Source organism: Myotis daubentonii, chromosome 17 (genome assembly GCF_963259705.1).
Source record: "Myotis daubentonii chromosome 17, mMyoDau2.1, whole genome shotgun sequence".
Lineage (NCBI taxonomy): Eukaryota > Metazoa > Chordata > Mammalia > Chiroptera > Vespertilionidae > Myotis > Myotis daubentonii.
This window is the reverse complement of record NC_081856.1, coordinates 27156102-27176941: the sequence shown is the minus strand read 5'-3', so window position 1 is coordinate 27176941 and position 20840 is coordinate 27156102. Positions and strand designations below refer to the sequence as shown.

The 20840-nt window shown below is 42.6% G+C and overlaps 1 protein-coding gene across 2 annotated transcripts; it reads right to left on the bottom strand.

Moving 5' to 3' along the window:
• Positions 1-1249: 1249 nt before the first annotated feature.
• Positions 1250-19540, bottom strand: OPRK1 (opioid receptor kappa 1). 2 transcript variants are annotated; one of them, XM_059671782.1, is made up of 4 exons: positions 19356-19540; positions 18698-19021; positions 5689-6041; positions 1250-3171 (listed from the first exon to the last, which is right to left on the bottom strand). In XM_059671782.1, exons 2-4 carry the CDS (start codon positions 18952-18954, stop codon positions 2639-2641), a joined length of 1143 nt encoding a protein of 380 aa, XP_059527765.1. In that variant the 5' UTR covers positions 18955-19021; positions 19356-19540; the 3' UTR covers positions 1250-2638. The 2 variants fall into 2 exon arrangements, with proteins under 2 accessions (XP_059527765.1, XP_059527764.1); XM_059671781.1 differs by having other exon boundaries at positions 18698-18994.
• Between the last annotated feature and the right edge of the window lie 1300 nt (positions 19541-20840).

Below are 20840 nucleotides of genomic sequence, written 5' to 3'. Positions count from 1 at the left end.
CATCTAACACCCCTCAGGGTCATTTAGAGCTACTTCCCTCTCCCTGGCCTGCAAACTTAGATATAAGAGATGGAGGATACCCAGGCTGAAGCTCAGGCTCTAATGATGGCAACTGGTGCTATGAAGGCATGTGTGGTGCTAAGTTAAAGAGAACACGTTACTGTAAGTTTGTTCCGTGATTTTATCTCCGTTAGAGTTTTGGATTTTACCATTGTAAAGAGGTTTCTATATTTCCCATGTCAGTAGGGTTTGTTTCTGAAATTATTTGCTATACAGATCTCCTTCCTGTATGATATCCAAGATTTTTAAGCATGGGTGAATGCCAACCAATATATAACCCATTTCTATCTACTTTTATTTATAAGACTATAAGAACACCTAAGAACAATCAATACAATTTAAGAAATGTTCAAAAGAGCTCTATGTTGTTGTTTTTTATTTTTATTGATTTCAGAGAGGAAGGGGGGGGGAGAGAGAGAGAGAGAGAGAAGTATCAATGATGAGAGAGTCATTCATTGATCAACTGCCTCCTGCACACCCCACACTGGGGATTGAGCCCACACTGGGGATGTGCCCTGACTGGGAATTGAACCATGACCTCCCGGTTCACAAGTCAATGCTCAACTACTGAGACATCCCAGCCAGGCAGAGCTCTATATTTTTATCATGAAAACCCCCACCTTGCTGCCATAGATTAGGTGCCATGAAAATCTGGAATTGACTAACGAATTGACAAACATCATCATATTAAAACTCTGAAGCCACATATAAAACCTTCAATCTAAAAAGAATATATACACAAGAGAGAGAACACACAGTGAACAGAACTTACAGAAGTAGTGATGTGTATAGTTCTGTAGGTCTATACCTTTGATTTTCCAATTAAATTTCAAAGGGTTCTATCCTAATAACATAAATATATAGGCTATACAGAGGCAGAGCTGCCTCAAACAGATTGTCAAACTGCAGCGGGAAGGCCGGGGAGGGTTGGGGGGCAGGAGGGAGGGGGGTAAGAGATCAACCAAAGGACTTGTATGCATGCATATAAGCATAACCAATGGACATAAGACACTGGGGGATAGGGGAGGCTAGGGGACTGTCAAGGGCGGGGGGGGGGAAAGGACACATATGTAATACCCTTTGTAATACTTTAAGCAATAAAAAAAAATCCCCCCCCAAAATAAAAAAAATAAAAGGCAGATCCAGAAATAAGTAAGTAAATAAGTAAATAAATAAATATATAAATATATAGGCTAAAGAAAAGATGAGTGTTATTTTTAAATTACCCCCTTTTCTGCCCAGGCAAATGACAGAAAAAGCCATTACTTCTGAAACCACAATTTTCAGGAAAAGGGAGGGGAAATTTATATGTCATCTCAAAGTTTTAGCAAAATTACCCTAAATGTGATGCTCAGGGCATTATCCTCTCAGGTGTGCTCTTCACAGAACCCAGTGCAATGGGTGTCCGAGCACCACGAGTGACATCATGTCCTCATTCAGCTCACAGTTAGGACCAATTCTACTTTCCACCAAAAGCCACAGAAGAATAACTTGAGATTTACACGAGCAAAATGCCTTCCCTTCACGAACACAGACAATATGGTAATAGGAGTATATTCATAAAGAGATGTTGCATATAAACTAGATTCGGCAAAGGCTACCACCTGGGAGTGAGTTAACTATTCTGTGGCGCTATGGACACTATACGGGACTAACTGGTGCTCGGGGAGTCACAGAGAGATGCGCCATTGACTGATTCTCAGAGAGAAGCTGATGTTGCAGCAAAATGTCTCAGCATCCCTCTAACTGACTCGGGGAAATGATTAACGTGCTCTCAAGAGACTGCCTGGCTTTATGGCAAATCCATGCCTTGTTTACACATATACTATTATTTACAGATGGAGCTGTACTAGCGTATATTTTTGGTGATATTTAAACCAATTTATGTCTTAGCATCAGGACACACCTTATCATGAGATTATTTATCTGAATTGCATGCTATAAATATAGTTCTTTGGGGAATTAAACTATATTGCAACCCATCTTTTGTATGTTTAAATATCAAGATAATTTTCTACTCTATATGAACATCAGACTTTTCAGGTATGAGTCCAAGTCAAACTTAAGGTAGAATCCTCACCACACAATGTGTGTCCATGTAGCATAAAGTGAGCTGGGCGTGGCCCCTGGAAATGGTTGTTGTTGTTACTGTCAATGTTAAGCATCGGGATTGGATGCCCACTGGGCTCTGAAACCAACATTTTGTTTTGCTTTGTTTTCTATTCAGAGCGTTTGAACCACATTGCATAGGAGGCTCGCGACAGCTGACTCCTGAAGTAAATCTAGGCAACCAGAAGAAAAAGGCTTGTTTCTAGTTCATCAGAGGAACTGGAAACCAGCCTTGCTTCCCTACCCTTCTGAGGCGTTGTATTTGCTCGCTCAATTCCTACAACCTTGATGCTTCCATTGACCTGGGTCACTACTACAGCCTCATGTATGACTTCAGACCATGAGACTTCTAAAAGTTTGTAAGAAATTTTACTTTTCCATCTCAGACTGCCGTCGTAATCTGAGTTAAACCTAGATCATTGAACTCTTCTCTTCCCGGAGAACTATACGAAGACATCTCCACGACTAGTCATACTGGTTTATTTATCCCATCAACATCCCTCACGTAAGCAGGATCCTGAACCGTATTTCTGACCCTGCTAGTGCTCTGCCGCTCCATCCTCATCTTAATTGGAAAGCAGAAGTCCCTGAAACACCGTTTGAAATTTTCGTCGAGGAAGGCATAGAGGATGGGGTTCAGGCTGCTGTTGGTGTAACCCAAGGCGATGCAGAAGTAATAGCTGGAGAGGGCAGCCGTGCTGTGAGAGGTGCTCCCCAGCGCCTCCACCAGAATGAAGATGTGAATGGGGGTCCAGCAGATGATGAAGACGGCCACCACCACCAGGACCAGCCTGGTGATTCGCCGGAGGTTGCGGTCTTTCTCTCGGGAGCCGGAGAGGAGTCGGACGCTCTTTAAGCGCAGGATCATCAGGGTGTAGCAGATGATGATGATGATGACGGGGATCACAAAGGCAAAGACGAAGACGCAGATTTTCATGAAGAGGTCCCACCACGAGTAATCATCATCTGGGAACTGCAAGGAGCACTCGATGACATCCAAGTCTGCAAAAACAACACCACAATACAAAAAGAAAAGTATTATTACCCATATCTTGGTTGCAGGCTGGATCCCAGCCCTGATCTGGGCTCATGCCAATCAATGTGTCTCTATCATATGGATGTTTCTCTCTCCCACTCCCTTCCACTCTTCCTAAAAGTCAATGGAAAAATACCCTCAGGTGAGGATAAAATATATATATATATTTTTTTTCTTCTGATGTTGGAAAACTCTGCTTCAAAAATACCACGAGTATGCTTAAATAAACAGTTCTATTAGTAATGTTTTCTAAACATTTGAATGTGCTCTTAATCAAATATCCCTCAATAAAACACAATGCATCTTTTTATAATTTCAATTACATATACTTTAAAATACAAAAAATGTAATCAATTAAGTATCAGATAAAGCCTCTCAGTAATAAAATCTCCTAGAATAACTTGTAATTTTTGAGTCTCTACAAAAACCATTGTCCAAAATAGTTACTATAAAAAATGAACAAGAATATCTTTTAATGTTTGCTATAGTATTTGTAGGACTAAGAAGAGTTAAAATAATTTTTAAAAAATCACTATTATCATAGAAAAAAATAGTTATTAAGCAACTTTTGATGGGTGGCACATTGCAAACACCTGAGTTTAAAAAATATTTTACCCTGATATGATTGTCTAACCACCATACTGTATACTTAAAACCAATACAAAATAATATTGAAAGTAAACTGAAAAAACGAAAGTACTATTTTGAAAAGAAGCATCTCAAAATATTTGTTTTGCAATATTGATTGGGAAACCAAATTTGCATATGGTTTGGGTATAGGCTAAAATATTCAGGATTATTTTTCTTAGACATCACTATGATGGGTTTGACTTGTCTGTTGAATCTAGCTTCCTTGAAGGTAGGGAACATTTTTGATTTTTTTGTTTTTTCTGCTTAACTTTTGTGTATTCTAACATTGTCTCTTCCTTGTGGTTGGCCTCAGCTAAGATATGGAAACAACCTAAATATCCATAATATCCATTCATGGGAGAATGAATAAAAGATGTGATATATATAATGAAATATTATTCAGCCTTAGAAAGAGAAAATCCTGCCATTTGCAACAACATGGATGGACACCTGGTACACATTATGCTAAGTAAAATAAGTGAGATACAAAAAGACAAATACTATATGATCTAACTTATATGTGGAATATAAAATAGTCAAACTCATAGAGGCAGAGAGTAGAACAGTGGTTTCTAGGGGCTTGTGGGGGGAGAGATGATGGTCAAGGGTACAAACTTTCAGTTATGCAAGTAAATAGGCTCTGCGTCATAGGCCCAACAGCTAAAATACTGTACTGTAGACTTAAAATTTGCTAAGAGGGGTAGATCTTATGTTAAATGTTCTTAACATGAGTACAAATGTAATAGTAAAGAGGGCAGGAGGAAATTTTGAAAGGAGACAGATGTGTTTATGCTCTTGATGGGGTCATGGTTCCACAGGTATGTAATTATCCCAAAACTTATTGAGTTGTATACATTAAATATGCACAGCTATTTGCATGTCAATCACAACATAATAAAGTGCTATTTTTTATTTTTTTGATCTTTATTGAAGAGAGCATTACAGATGTCTCCCATATTTCCACCATTGACCTCCTCCACCCAGTTCCCACTCCACCTCAGGCCTTCACCACACTATTGTCTGTGTCCATATGCATATAAGTTCCTTGCTTAATCTCTGCCCCCTTCCCTCTGAGATCTGTCAGTTTGTGCCATGCTTCCATGCCTTTGGATCTATTTTGTTCATTGGTTGATTAGATCCCACATAGAAGTGAGATCATGTGATACTTCACTGTCTCTGAATGGCTTATTTTGCTTAGCACAATGCTCTCCATGTCCCTCCATGCTGTCTCAAAGGGTAAGAGATCCTTCTTTTTTTATAGCTGCATAATATTCCATAGAGTTTTGTTTTTACCCCCAACCAAGGATATGTTTTTATTGATTTGTCTTTTTAGAAAGAGAGGGAGAAGGAGAGGGAGAGGGAGAGAAACATCCATCAGTTGCCCCCGTACACACCCTGACTGGGGATTGAACCCCCAACCTAGGTATGTGCCTGATCAGGAATTGAACCTGCCACCTTTTGGTGTATGGGACGATGCATGGGTCCCTTTTTAGGGAGAAAGAAGAGGAGCAAGGAGGTATCTCAAAATAGCCAGGATACAGTGGAACTGTATTTCATAAACCCATATGCCTATTGCTCCTTACCTTCAGCCCCATTTCTCCAGATTCTGACAGCACTTCCGAAATGGGAGACAGGTTGGGCTCTGTGTTCAGGTAATGTCACTATCTCAGCTTGTGTTTAAATATGGAAAGGGACACAAAATTGTCTTACTTCTCATCTTGCATGGATTTAAGCATTATATTTCCATTGTCTTTTGCCTTTTCCACTAGTTGTGTGTTCTAATCACTCCCAAATTAAGATTTTGTCTCATTAGAAGTACGTTTAAAAAATTAAATGAAAATGCCTGCCCTTACCTTCCCTGACTTTGGTTCCTCCAAGGACAATCGCGGATATGCCAACAGATGAAGACAGGAGCCAAATACAGATATTGATGATCTTCGCATTCAAGGGTGTGCGAAAGTCCAGCGCCTTGACAGGGTGGCACACAGCAATGTATCGGTCCACACTCATCATGGTCAAGGTGAAAATGCTGGTAAACATGTTGTAGTAGTCAATGGAAATGACTATCTTGCACAGCACATCCCCAAAGGGCCAGGAATTCATCAGATAAACCGTGCTCTGGAAGGGCATGGTGGTAGTCACTAAAGCATCAGCCAAAGCCAGGTTAAATATATAAATGTTGGTCGCCGTCTTCATCTTAGTGTATCTAAAAGACAAGAAGTGAGATAATTTCCTTCCATCTTTATGTCAAATCCCTGAGGTAAAAATGTTTGTGAAAGCCTGTGGATTATTGAATTTGCTTTCATTCCTTTATTCTTCAGATATGTATTAAGTATTTAAAATCAGTAAAAGAACTATTCTAGATTTTAGGAGTAATATAAAAATGGCCCCAAATCTCTGACTTTCGCTTTTATTCTACTACTTTGTGCAAAAATTCATTTAAATAAAAAACTAACAGGTAAAGAAAACAACATAGATAAATAGATGAATATACTAGTTAGTACAGAGCTTCTCAACAGACTTGCATATAATACAGGTCTTTTCAAATTCATTGGCTAAAATACAACTAAGTTTGTTGGTTTTGAATTTGCCACTGTGCACTGGTTTTTCATTTTCAATGCATTCTGTAAACAAAGCAGGCTGCCGAAACCGGTTTGGCTCAGTGGATAGAGCGTCGGCCTGCGGACTGAAAGGTCCCAGGTTCGATTCCGGTCAAGGGCATGTACCTGAGTTGCGGGCACATCCCCAGTAGGAGATGTGCAGGAGGCAGCTGATCGATGTTTCTCTCTCATCGATGTTTCTAGCTCTCTATCTCTCTCCCTTCCTCTCTGTAAAAAATCAATAAAATATATTTAAAAACAAAACAAAACAAAACAAAAAAACAACAAAAAACAAAGCAGGCTGAGTCCTTCCCTTATACATGTCAGGGCACTAAATGTAATCTGGTACAGCTGGTGAGAAAGAATTCTGTTTTGCTTTAATCCCATCTTGAGTGAGTTTTCAAGCACATAATTTGTTTCATCTTCTAAATGTGGGAAGAGTAATTTAAAAGTAGGTCAGAAAGATTGCCTTTAAGCCCAAATTATTCTTTTCATTACAACGTGAAGTTTAGAACAATTCCATTTTCAACTAAAACCAAATTAAGAAAATTCTCTCACTTAGAGTGATTCCTCAGGGATCTATAGGGCATGAGATGTTCCAAACTATATCAGCAGGCTTTCAGAGGCCAAATGCCAACATATGTTTGGAAAATCCCTAAGTTATTACTTTCTACACACTTCAGATTTGTAGACGTTATCACAATTAATTCAGCCATCTCCACTGAGCCTTCAAGGAGCCAGGCTTTCTCAAGGTTATGGTCATGACTTTTATTAAAGGTCATTTAAAGGGAGCTATCTTATGGAAAACCATTTCTGCTTTGGCTATAAAATCAATATCAATGGTATTCATTGATCACTGTGTTGGTGTCATTCAAGGCATAAATTTGCCACATGAGAAATTTCTTTTACCATGAAATGATAGAACAGCCTTGACTCCCCTTGGAAACAATGTGGTCTAATGTGTAGTCAAATAGTCCCAAGTCTGAACTCATTATAAGACTTTTCTGAGTTTCGGTTCCTGTGAAATAAGGTTAATAAAACCAAAATGGCAATACAAGAGGTAAAGGCAGTGGATGGCCTCATTCAAAATATCTGACAGAGTATCACATTTCACTCACAGTCTCCTAATTCCACCCCCTACCCTGTCCCCACTCCCAATCTTCCCTTCCTCTCTTACATTCTTAAGAAACATATTTGTTTGTGCTTGAATAAAAGCATCATAAGGACTGGTACTACAGTTAATATCTTTTGTTTTCCATTTTGATGCCCTGTTGGCTAAGCAGTGCATTAATCTGGAGAGTGGGGAGTTTATTTAAAAATATGCTTTTGTCTTACAGTTTTTACTCAAATATTTTTAAATGTCCCATAAGCTTTAGAAAGTGATTCAATGTGCAAGGCCAATGCTCAGAGCATAGGTTTTATAAAGGCGTAGATAACTAAGCAAGTACATTTCCTGAAGCAGAGCCAAATATTTCTAATGAGCGCACTGAAAGGCTATCTGTCCAGACATTGTCTTCTTTAAAATGGTTTTATGCTTGAAAAATGCATCTTACAAGCTGACCTCTTACTTTTTCAACTTTCTCCCTCCAAATCCCTAATGCTAGCCAACATTCGAGCAGGAAATACCTTTGACTTCTACTCTCACATTGTTTCCCTGATATTCTCTTCTTTCTCCATAAAGTTAAACTGATCTCTGCCTTACACGCTTAGGCAGACCTGTGATCTAGTCATGTTTCCTCCCAACTGATAGACTTTGGAGAGGTCACTAAGAACCCTGAGCTGCAGTTTCCCAACTATAAAATGGGCAATAGAATGCATTTCATAAAGTTCCTGAAATAATTAGTAGCATGCACCTGGTCTGGAGAATATGTCTAATTTATTTCATGTTCCCCAAATCCTCTTTCCTCTCTTAAGTGGTGGAAGCCTCTGTAAAATTCCCTATTCTGTAAATTTCTCAAAGTAATATAATGATAAGTGGCATGGCAGGAATTCACACCCAGGGGTTTGATCCCAGCTCCCGCATTCTTACCTCTCCCCAGCACCAAACTCAATATGTTGACTTCCATGTATCCTATTTGATTCTCACAACAACTGCCCTTCAAGTTTACCCTGAAGATTTATGTCTTTTCCCCCAGTAGAGGTGAAGAAGGTTAGACTCGGGTAAGTAATTTGTCTAGTGTCAGCAGAGGCAGAGGCTCAGTGGGAGGATCTGGAAGGGGCAGGAGAGCAAGGCCTCTCTCCCACATTTCTGAAAGACAGATGCTTATAGCCCTGCAGCACCACAAAGGGACAACTAAACAGGTATAATTAAAGTAATAAATAAGCAAAGAGTTCAACAAATATTTATTGACAGTCTTACATCCTACACTGGCCTGGATCCATAAGACAAAACCCTCACCCTCAACGACAGTCTGGTTGAGCTGTTGGGTATTGTTTGTATTTAACCAAAATGAAACAGTAGTTAGTCCTCTGGTCCACTGGTGGAAAAAACAAGTAAGCTTTCTTAATCTGAGAGGATACACAAAATTATTTTCCATGTCATCCACACTGCTTTACTAAAATTCACAAGTATTTCAAGTAAAATGGCATCATCTGGGTGGGCATTTGGGGCTTGTGTGGAGAGGCTGGGGGTGGGCTGGCAGCGAGTGGTGGCACTTTTTAGCACACACACCACAGGAGCATATGGCACTAAAAGAGCAAATCCGTGGGCTGTCCTCACTAAACCCGACAAAGTTACAAACCTGAAAACAACAGTATGGTGTACCAGCAGAGGCGGGAGAGCAGGCCCAAAAGAGGGGTCAACTAAGGAACTGAGAGCCAGCAGTGAGGCAACATGGCGGAGGGTGTCTCCAGGAGTTACAAATTCTCCCCATGATACCTTAACTCAAGACCTTCCAGTGTAGTGCTCTTTACAGAGAATCAAGGCATGGCTCTTAGATTGGCAACCACACATGCTCGTGTGATGGCAAAGGGAACAAAGTTATCTGCTGAGGTATCGGGAACCAATGTCACCAGGACGCATTTCCAGGAAAGTGTGACACTAGCAACCCAAGAAACGAGGCACCCGTGGGGGCCATGTTCTGACACAGTGGTCTCAGGGCTTCTGGCTCTTTCCTTGCACCTGCTGTTCTCAGAAAACATGCAGGGGGAAGGTCATTCCTAGATTATTAGAATGTCTTGCTACTGAGGTGTATCGTCCAAGTGTTTTGTTTTTTAATTTAAATCCTGGTTCATTAATCAGAAGCTCCTTTTTAGCTTTATGACAGCATGATAAGTCCACAATCTTGATGGCTAAACACCAGTTACATAGCACGGGACCTGGTACTTGATAGTTGCTCAGTGAATGCCAACCCTCATTGTCATATTGCTGCTCCTGCTGCTGTTATCATTGCTATTGTCATTAGTAGTTATCTACTACTGTCCAAATAACCCGTATCACAATCCCATAAGATACCAATGCCTGCATTTTTTTTCTGGAGATGATTTTCATTGGTTCTCAGACTCCATGTCTAATAAGTAAAGGAATTCAGGACTGTCGTTCCAAAGCTTCTTAAGGAGTCAGGAATTTCATCAGAGAAATAATGTGATTCTGAGAATAATGCCACCTCCATCAGCTAAAGATTGAAAAACATTCTGATTAGTGTGGTCACATATGTGTCATGAGGGTAGACAACATGTGACATGAGGTAAGAGGGCATAGTCCAGAAGGTAACACTGATGTAAAACATTAGCATGCTGCCCCTTGATGGACAAATGCTGCCATGTACTTTATGGTGTTTGAATTTTATCAAAGGCACTACCCATTTTTCAGTTGCGGGAACTGAATAAAGAGGAAGTAAGTGAATTGCCTGAAACCACAAATTGGTGACAGTGGGGAAGTAAAATCTGAGCCTTCTGAGTAGCCATCTAACTACAGCTCCAACATAATGAAAACGACAAACACCTACAAGCCGGCCTTTAACTTCTAATATTAGGGCTGCTTTACAGAGAAGCAGGCCTTTTAGCCCACAGTGGAAGACTGGCTCAGTGAGAGACAAGTGTTGGCACTCTTCTCTGCATTGCTAACAATATGATCTACTCATTTTCCTGTGTGTTTGCCAGACACATAGGCTTCTACATTTTATGTTTAAAATGATAAAAAAAATAATGATAGGTATACGGATGTGAATTCTCAGAAGAATTAATTTGAAAACATAATGAGTTTGCTTCATTCAATCCTATCCATATCTTCAGTTTATCTTGATGAAATTAATCTGTCCTTTCGGACTACTTACTATTGAAATCATGGTCCTTTCCTAAAGGGAAGTAGCTTATTAATTTTAGAAGAAGAAGGGAAATTCAGTTATTGTTTCTCCAATGATCTGACTTTGAAATTGCTCCGATTTGTAGTATTCTAAAGGAGTCATATTCCCATAGGCATCAGGCCCCTTCAGTTCTCCAGAATTATCCGCCCAATGCAAAAAGCAAACACTATAAAGAGAACTGAGAAGTGGAGTGTGTCCCTGAGTCCCATGACTGTGGAGACCGCAGTCACCAGGCAGGTAGCCAGAATGGTGGACTTGCATCACCGCACACCCCTGCAGGGTGGTGGCAGGGAAAGGAGAACAGGGGAATGTCAAAGTAATGATTTCCCTGGAATAGTTAGCACCCCAGTAACTGCTCATTCTGTCTGTAATCAGGGCCCTGACTGCCAGAACAATGTTCGAGTACATGCAACTGTGTGCGAAGCGTATTTATAATGGCCAAGAACACCTAGTGGAAAACTACAAATCTCAAATGACTGAAGTTTCCTAGTGTACAGCTATCTGAATACGTATGTAGACATCTTAAATTATTTTCCTTTTTTAAAAAAATATTTTTATTGATATCAGAGAGGAAAGGAGAGGAAGAGAGAGATAGAAACATCATTGATGAGAGAGATTCATTCATCGGCTACCTCCTACAGGCCCCACACTGGGGATCAAGCCCACAACCGAGCATATGGCCTGACTGGAATCAAACTGTGACCTCCTGGTTCATAGGTCGACACTCAACCAATGAGCCACGCTGGCTGGGCTAAATTATTTTTCCATTTTTGTACTGAAAACTGACCTAGCTAAAGTAGGCTAAAGGGTGCTGGCACAGAAGAGATACAGTTACCCTCTTTTGTCCAGAGGAAGTGAGCCATTTATTAGGTGAAAAGCAACATCATAAAGCACAGAGTTTTGAGTTTTGTTGTGCAGTTAAACGAGTTAATAATGAGTTAATGAGCTCAACAGGAGCTCAGAAAATTGTTCCTGTTGTTACAGCCGATCTCTAAATGCTCATAAATCTAGCCATTCTTAATCTGATGGCTTCCTTGCTCACCTGTAGGCCAATTTCCTTTGGAATCTCTCAATCCCTCACATGTTTTCTGTTTTCTTATCTTTTATGTAAAGTCTGACTGGCTTGATCAGCAAGCATTTTCAATATTATCCCCACTCCTAAAATTTATTCTTCTTGCATAAGGTTTCCTTATCTAAATCATAAGCCAGCACCCCCTCCAAAGAAAGAAACAAACAAAAAAAAAATCATTGGTTGATTTTCTGTTGAGGAATAAATTAACGTTATTCTGAAACCATCTTTTGTTAATACAGGTCTAAACCTATCTTGCAGCCAGACAATGTTAGGTTTTTAGCTGAGCACAGAGCCACCAGGGATGACAATTGAGTGTATCCACAAATTAATATAGAGAAAAGGAGGTGAGAACTGCATAGTTCACATAAAGATACTGTTCTCCCTTGAATGATTAATGGAGAGGCGCTCTCATCCCCAAGGAGAGAGAAGTTCCTCTGGAACTAATGAGAAGATAGGCACCAGGAAAAACTGTCATCTTATAAAGTCAACATAATCAAGAAGTAACCATGGAGACTACAATTTTGCCTGGAGTCTGTTAGAGTTTAGGAGCTCTATACTGATCACCAAGTTATTTTTTGCCTTTTTATCTTTTTTCTTAGGGGGGAGTGTGTGTGTGTTTAATCTCTTATCTCTGAAACAGTTCCACAAAGATTTGGACTTCATCTGCAATCACATGTCTCAGAAGAGAAAATAATTCCATTTAGCTAATCCACATAAACACTTGCAATAAAATCAACTCTCTCTTTTTAGGAGGTTGTCAAATGATAAAATTACTTTGAGAAATGCAAGATAGGCTCTTTGTAAATAATTTCTGAAGTTATCTTTGCTATTCTTGTTTTAAGGAAATATTTAATATTGAATCCAAAAGAGAATTTAGGATAAAGTAGGACACATTTTTTTAACCAAAGTCTAAGGTAAGACTAATGTTAGATAACAGAGTGGCACATGGCTAATTATATAACATACCTCTGCCTTTTCTCTAATGCCCCTCTAGGCATGGTTTGGCAATATTATCTAAGCTGAGCTATGCTGACATTTGAGAGAATACGGAATAAACTACATGTTTATGGTGTGGACGTAAACTACAATAATTACAATGAGCACTTCGAGGTGGAGGAATAAAACAGCTGGGAAGGAAAAGAGTCAAGCACTGTAGCAGACACTCTGATTGGGTTACTCCACTCTTCCCATACTTCTCCAATTTGGTTATAACCATACAGTTGTCAGACTGGCACAAGTTCAACCATGAGGCCCAGACTGAGTCAGGTAAAGCTTTTCTTTAAATTAAAAAAGAACATACAACAGGTGGCCCAACGAAGTACTGTTGGGGTGGTCATAATAATCTGGCCGGTCATAATAATCAGGCCACTCAGTGTATATCCATAATTATCATGCATATTGAAGCTTGAGGTTTGTGTTTTCTTAAGTAGAACAGGAAGGGAACAGATTGTGTTTAGGGCTGAATTGTGTCCCTTGACCCAAATTCATGTGTTCAAGTCCTAATGCTGAGTCTTCAGAATGGGACTGCCTTGGAAGACAGGGCCTTTATAGAGGTAAAATGAGGTAAAATGGGGTCTTAAGGTGTGCCCTAATTAGATATGGCTGGCATCATAAGAAGAGACTATTAGGACACAGACAGAAGACAATGTGAAGACACAGGGAGAAAACAGCCATCTGCAAGCCAAGGAAGAGGCCTCAGAAGAAACCAAGCTTGCCAACTCCTTGATCTTGAACTTCTAGCCTCCAGGAGTATGAAAAAATATATGTCTGTTGTTAAAGCCACCTAATCTGTGGTACTTGGTTATAGCAGCCATTGCAAATTAATACAGGCAGATTCTCTAGAAACTTGAAGTACCTGCAAGATAATCACATAGAGCCATCAGGAAGGAATGAGGCCAACTGAGTCTGCAGCTAGGTATTAATACCTGGGAGAGAGATTCGTGGATTCAGGATTAGTCGGAATTTGCCTGAATATTATGGCCAGAGAAATGGATAATACCATTGAGAGTGGGATGATCAATTTGATGTGCCATCTTGGCCAGGCTACACTCCCCCAATATTCAGCCAAGCACTCACCTACGTGTTGCTGTAAAGGTGTTTTGTAGATGTGGTTAAAGTCTATAATCAGTTGACTTTAAACAAGGGACATTATCCTAGGGAATCTGGTGGGCCTCATCCAAACAGTTGAAAGGCCTTAAGAGCAGAGCTGAGGCTTCTCTGAGGGAGACAAAATTCCACCTGGATGCGCCTGCCTTCCTTGATGCCCGCCCCATGGGTTACAGACTTGTCTAGCCAGCCCCACAATGACATGTCAATTCCTTGCAATAAATCTCTTCATATGTACATCCCCTACTGGTTCTGCTTCGCTAGTGGAAACCTGACTAATACAGAGAGTATGTCAAGTGAGAACCAAAGAGAGCTAAGAAGGCTCTGGAAAATGTGACTATTTAAGAAACGTAAAAGGAAGAGGAGTCCGTGATGGAGACTAAAGAGAACCTTAAAGGACGTGGAAGGAAGTCAAGAACAGGATGCTGGTGTGGAAAGTGAGGAATGTACGCCAAGTGTCCGTGGAAAACAAGTGATAGATAACCAGCCTCACACGTGAGCATCTGGAATGTGAGCGCCATAACTTTGGTGAAGAACCGCCAGGAAAAGAACCTAAGGGCACCGAGCTGAGGAACAGGCGGAAGACAAGGAAATGAAGAGGAGGGATATTCCTCCAAGAAGCTGGCCTATGACAAACAAGAGGATGAAAAAACATTAGCTAAGGGAACTCAGAAAAATGGAAGCTTTATGAATGTTGATTATTTCTAAGATGAGAAATACTTGAGGATGTCCAGGTGCTTACAGGACAAAAGCAGTAGAAGGGGAGAGATTATGGATAGAGTAGAAAGGAGATAACTGATATGGCAAAGGAACCTATGGCTGTGAAAGTTCAAAACATAGGAGCAGGGATTTGCCTTGGATAGAAGAAGGAAGGAAACTCTTTGAGATGAAAGGGAATGAATGGAGGGTGGCTGCCAGTACATGTAGGTAAGAGAAGGAGTGTTCCTAGCAGGTGGATGATATGGTCAGATAGAGGGCTTGAGGATTAGTACCACTTAAATTAGGTTTTTAAAGTGGGAAATAGTAAAAGGAATGGGATCCTTCTGGAAAATAGGAGACACAGGAAACTAGGCAGAATTCTAGTCAGATGCACTTGAAGCAAGTGGTGTTGCTCTGACAAAGATAAAATTGGTTTTATTCTGCAGCATTAAACTAGCTGGGTATAGGAACAAGGAAGATAGGTTACTGGCTTGAACCAGAATTAAGGTTTGATGGGATAGAGTGGCAAAAGGGCAGGAAATCATGGTAGTTGAGTATATTATCAAAGAGGCTGAAGTTATGGCTCCTGGGGTCTAGGCTAGGTAAGAAAAGAAGAAATAGTCTGGGAGAAAATGAGGGAGTGCCAGGTAAGACGGTATCCCAATGTCGGTAGAAGTGGTATAGAGGAAAATGAATAGCAGAATGGATCACAGCACAGGATCTGGGGTCAAGCTGCTGGGATCATTCTAGTCCCACAGTTATCAAGTTGTGGCGTTAGTCAGTTTATTTAATCTCTCTTTGCCTTACTTTCAACATCTGTTAAGTGGTCATGATAATATACCTATGGCTGCGAAGATTAAATAAAATAATTCAAGTGAAGCAGGTAGCTTTACCAGCCTGGCTTATAGTAAGTGTTCATTAAATTTTAATTATGTTTTGCTATGGGAGGAGACAGCTGTCTGCATGGGAAGTTGTAATGAGAGTGGGAGAATGGATGTTTAATATGTTAGAGGTGGCAAGGTCTGGGGTGTGAGCTGGGTTGCAGGAGAAGAGAACACGAGTGTCACACCATAGGCACACAGTGTTGGTAGGACCCGAGGATGTGGATCAAAAGCTAAAGAACTTCCCTCCCCAAGGCTACAAACCCCAAAGCCTGGAGGGAAGGGTTTGCTGAAAGGCACAAAATTTAAGGTTTTCATAGTGAAAGGTTAATGTGCCCGCATGTTAGGGAATCATGAAAGATGGTACACATTAAATGATGAAAACAATTGAAACTTTAATTTGTAAGGCAGGCTCACAAACAATCAATGCTTGTTCCACAACCCTAACTTTCTCCTCAGGTCTCAGCTGGCCGTTGGACTGGCACCTGCACTGCCATCCAAGCACCCAAATTCCATCTCCAGGATGAGTTCCTAGTTGACTGATCTCCACCAGGACCCCTTTGCATGTATATTAAAATTGTGTTCTTCTCAAAAGTGAGCCTTCAGCTTTCCAAGCAATATTGCTCAGCCCTCAACATCTATTTGAATCCATGCTCAGTTCTGATGAGCATCCCAGGGCCCTCTTGAGGCCACCCTCTCCAATCTTCACTCCTTTCTTCACCTGAGCCAATGAAATCCAAGTCCCTCAATTTTTATTCTGAGGTTTTATTTTTCAGTTCTTTGACTATGTATCATTCTGAACAAATTCTAAGTACTCTACAATTCTCTTAGCTATAGATTTATGAGCACTATCATTTCAATAGGCTGGCATTCCAGGATAATAGTATAATTCTTCACTTTTCATTTATTATCCAACATAATCACCAACTAATTGAGAATGAGGTGGAAGGATGGAAGATGTTTTTATGTGAACTATCTAACTGCTTTTGTATTTGTAGCTAAATGTATCCCCTTCTAACAAATTTAGTCCTGGAGATATATATATATACTAATAAAAGGGTAATATGCTAATTAGACCGAATGTCTTCCGGACATCCTTCCGGACAAAGCCACGGTGGTGGGGGCCAAGGCAGAGGTGGTTAGGGGTGATCAGGCCAGCAGAGGAGGGCAGTTAGGGGCGACCAGGCTGGCAGGGGAGGGCGGTTAGGGGTGATCAGACTGGCAGGCAGAGAGGTTAGGGGCAATCAGGCAGGCAGGGGAGCAGTTAGGGGCATCAGGAAGGCAGGCAGAGTGGTTAGGGGTGATCAGGCAGGCAGGCAGATGAGCGGTTAGGAGCCAGCAGTCCCAGATTGGAGAGGGTGCAGGCCGGGCTGAGGGACACCCCCCCTCCCGTGCACAAATTTCATGCACCCGGCCTCTACAATGATTCTTTTTTCTTTTTGACATGTCTAATGTTCTCCATTGTCTTTGCACATATTTTAGGATTTTTCATTGTTTTTAATCCTAGTCTGCAGGGCCATATAAAAAGTTGTAGAGCAGCTAAAGAAACTCTTCTCAGGCAAAAACTTCAGGTGCTCATTCAAATGACAATAAGCTGTATCTGTTTTACTGAAGCATGTAAATACAGTATGAGTAGGAGCAGAGTTGGACTTTTTCTTAGCGACCTCTTTTTGTGTAACAATCTTTTATTACAAAACAACAGCCTCTGTATCAAAGATCTTTTAAAAATGTTAATTATAGTATAAAACACAGCTGTCTTTTCTTTTCTTTTTGTTACTATAATCTTCTCTCTAATGAGAGCAGCCCTGAAATTACTAATGACTTGGAAAAACAATTTGCTTTTAAAATATTCCCCCCCTTCTGTAGCCTTTACTCATCACTGATAGAATTCCTGTAAAATGCAATAAGCAATTATGGAAACCAAGGGTACCAAGCTACAGACACTAATTGTAGGTAAAATGAGCTTTATAATGTATTTGGAGGTCTAAATAATGGTTTTTAGTTTCGGAGCATGGGTGAAGATAAAAGACCTGACATTCCCAAGCCAAAAAAAAAGAAAAAAGCATCCGTATGACAATGATTTCCCAAGAGAATCAGACTCCAGCTACTGTAGATACTGTTCTTAAAGTTCATAATAAGTAAAAAGCCTGTTTTAAAGCTGAAGTCAGGATAAAAAGAAGAAATTAGTTCCTCATTTTTTAATGCCCTAAACAGAGTGACTTGCACATTTTATTTCACAGGATACTCTCCAAGCAATGTAAGCTTCTTATTCCCTCCCAAAGGTGCATCGCCAGGGCATTAAGTCCCCTAAAAGTGAAACACATATGTCTCAAGGGGCAACCAGAACAAAGTTGTATTTTTCTTCTTTTTCTTTGTTGAAAGAGGCCAAAGTAAGAATAACTTCACTTACCAGAGCATTAGCATTATGTGGATAGCTGGATATTTATTACTGGAAGTAGAAATCAACAGAATCCCACAAAAGAACAATAAAATAAAACCTTCAATTTCTCACGGTGGAAAATAAAAAAAAAAGCAATTTTTTTTAAAACTTCCACCACCCATACATACTCCAGAGATAAATATTAGATGACTTATTTACAAAAGTCCCTGATGGGCTAAACAAATAGCATTTCAGTACTAAAAAAGGCTCACGCGTGGATACCAAACAACCTTAAATAGTAGATTGGTTTTCGCTTCATAAAACTTAGTACTAACCTGATGAATCAAGGAAATTCTGATTTATATACAGTGTGCTCGGTGGGTCTGAATTTATCTTAAAAAGCCATTTTCAAAGAGCAAAACAAAGTGCTCCCAACTGGCCCAGGCAACCAAGCAAAGGGCCAAGCAAATGGACTGGTTTTCTCTCCGGGAGCGTTGGCCTTCGTCCACACCCTGGTACTTACCTGTCCAGAGTTTGAGAATGAGGTGGAAGGATGGAGGGGTTGGGGAAACGAGGAAACTCACATGCTCAAGAATCTCTGGCCGCTGGGATTCGCCCTGTGTGAACCTCGCAGTCCCCACCAACTCTCCCTGGAAATCGTTCATGTCTAAGAGGCCACCCTCTGAGACGCTCCCTCTGAGCCCGCACAGACGGTATAGAGTCCCCACCACCTGGCTGGCTCCCCATAGCAGGTCTGGGTGGCGGGCCCTTGCCCTCCCTCCTGCCTCTGCCCACTGACGCGCCCGGACCCTGCGCTCACCGGATGATCACGAACATGACCAGGGAGTTTCCCACCAAGCCCACGACGAACACCAACGAGTAGACCGCCGTGATGATGACAGGGATGGCGGGGGAGATGTAGGCGGCTTCCAGCGGCGTGTCCTCGGAGCCCACGCTGCTGTTGCTGTCGGGCTCGGCCCAGCCCGGGACCCCGCCGCTGCCGTTGGGGAGCAGGCAGGTGCTCGGCGCGCAGGTGGGGCCCGGATCCCCGCGGAAGATCTGAACTGGGGACTCCATGGCTGCAGGTGGAGCGTGAGGACAGGCTGCACCTCCGGGGCTGCGGGAGCGGGAGAACCGGCTGGTCCTGGGGAGGCAAACTTTGCCCGCGTCAGGCTTCGCGCAGGGAGGCCGGCGGGGCGGGGGTCCAGCGCTGTCGCCCACCAGGGCCGCAGGTCCCCAGGGCGGGACCAGGAGCAGGACGTCTAGCTGTCACCCTCGGGAACAGGCGCGCTGCTGGGTGCCGGGTGGGGTGGAGAGCTCTCGCTCTTTTTCCCTAGCTCCAGAGAAGCCCCCCTTTCCTAGGCAGTGTCCCCTGGCGGGCAGGTCCTCAGCCTGCCGCTCTGAGCCCCCAGGGACAAGGGACCTCGAGTGCAGTGTCCTCGCTCCCAAGGACTGCGCCCGCCAAGCCCGAAGCTCACCTCTGGCTCCCGGAGACGCGCGGGGAGGTCCCGACGGGTGATGAACAGCGCGTGCCCGCTCGGCTCGGCTCTCAGGGTCGCCACGCACCCGCCGCACTGCGCAGGCTCTCGGACCCCGCTCCCCGCTCTGCCCCAGGGCCCTTTGCAGCCCAGCGCTGGGCTCCCGGGACTGGCGGCGCTCAGCCGGGCGGGACGCGCGAGTACGTGGCGGGCGGGCGCGAGGGGCGCGCGGGCGGGGGAGCTCGGGTGGCGCGCTCGCCCCACCCGGGGGCCGCGCCCCGTCCTGCCCACTCACAACCTGCCGAGGAGTTGGGGCTTCGGCTCCGCGCCCCAAACTCGCCCTGCGGGCTCACCCTTCTAGGAAGTTCTCAGACCCTCCCGACAGCCTCATTGGGAGGGCTCTGCAGTCTTCCCACCATCCCAATCCAGGGAGCCGCTGAGTCGTTTACACTGAGCAGTAAGGAAGCAGGTGCCTAGTTAGTGCGAGTACTATTCACTTGGATTATTCTGGATATGCCCAGAATTTGTTGTAGGCATAGTTCCCAGCACACACCTTCTTTCAGGGGCGGAGAGACAACGTAGGTTTGCTTATTTGAATGACCCATCCAAATACAGTAGCAAAATCATCCGATTAGAATAAGACAGGTCATAAAACAGTAATGATTTAATATGCATAAATAGAATATCTCTGTTCCTTTCAGGATCCTCGAACTGGGACAGCCCACAGACTGAGTCTTGCAGGTATTCCCTGTACTGTGTGGAATTACCTGCAGAACAAAACACTCCTTAGGGCCCGGTGTTGATCCACTGTAGGTGAGAATGCCTCTTTCTTTTACATCCATCCGTGAGGCCTCACATCCTGACTATAGCGCCTTCTCTATGATGCCTCTGAGAACCTGAACCCCCCTAGAGAAATCCAGTCACCATCATTTCATTGGGTAACTCTGCCACTCCAAGGGACCACGGTCAGATTCTGCTGGGTGTAAGAGGCCCTCAGGCAAAGGGACTCATGGGACAATGGCTAAAGGTAGGACAGCAAAGGAGGGCTGGAGGAGGGGAGCCAGGATTCCACCACTGAGGTGGGGATCCTGAGAAGAATGGGGACTTCCCCTTGTCTAATTTGGTATTGGAGGCTGGATGCCAGGAGACCAAGGCACCTCCTTTTCTCAGCTGGATTCCTGTGTAAGACTGACTTCTTTTTTTTTTTTTTTAATATATTTTATTGATTTTTTACAGAGAGGAAGGGAGAGAGATAGAGTTAGAAACATCGATGAGCGAGAAACATCGATCAGCTGCCTCCTGCACATCTCCCACTGGGAGATGTGCCCGCAACCCAGGCACATGCCCTTGACCGGAATCGAACCCGGGACCCTTCAGTCCGAAGGCCGAAGCTCTATCCACTGAGCCAAACCGGTTTCGGCAAGACTGACTTCTTGAGACAAATACAGCCCCCACCGCGTCCCACAGCTCACATCCATGCCCACA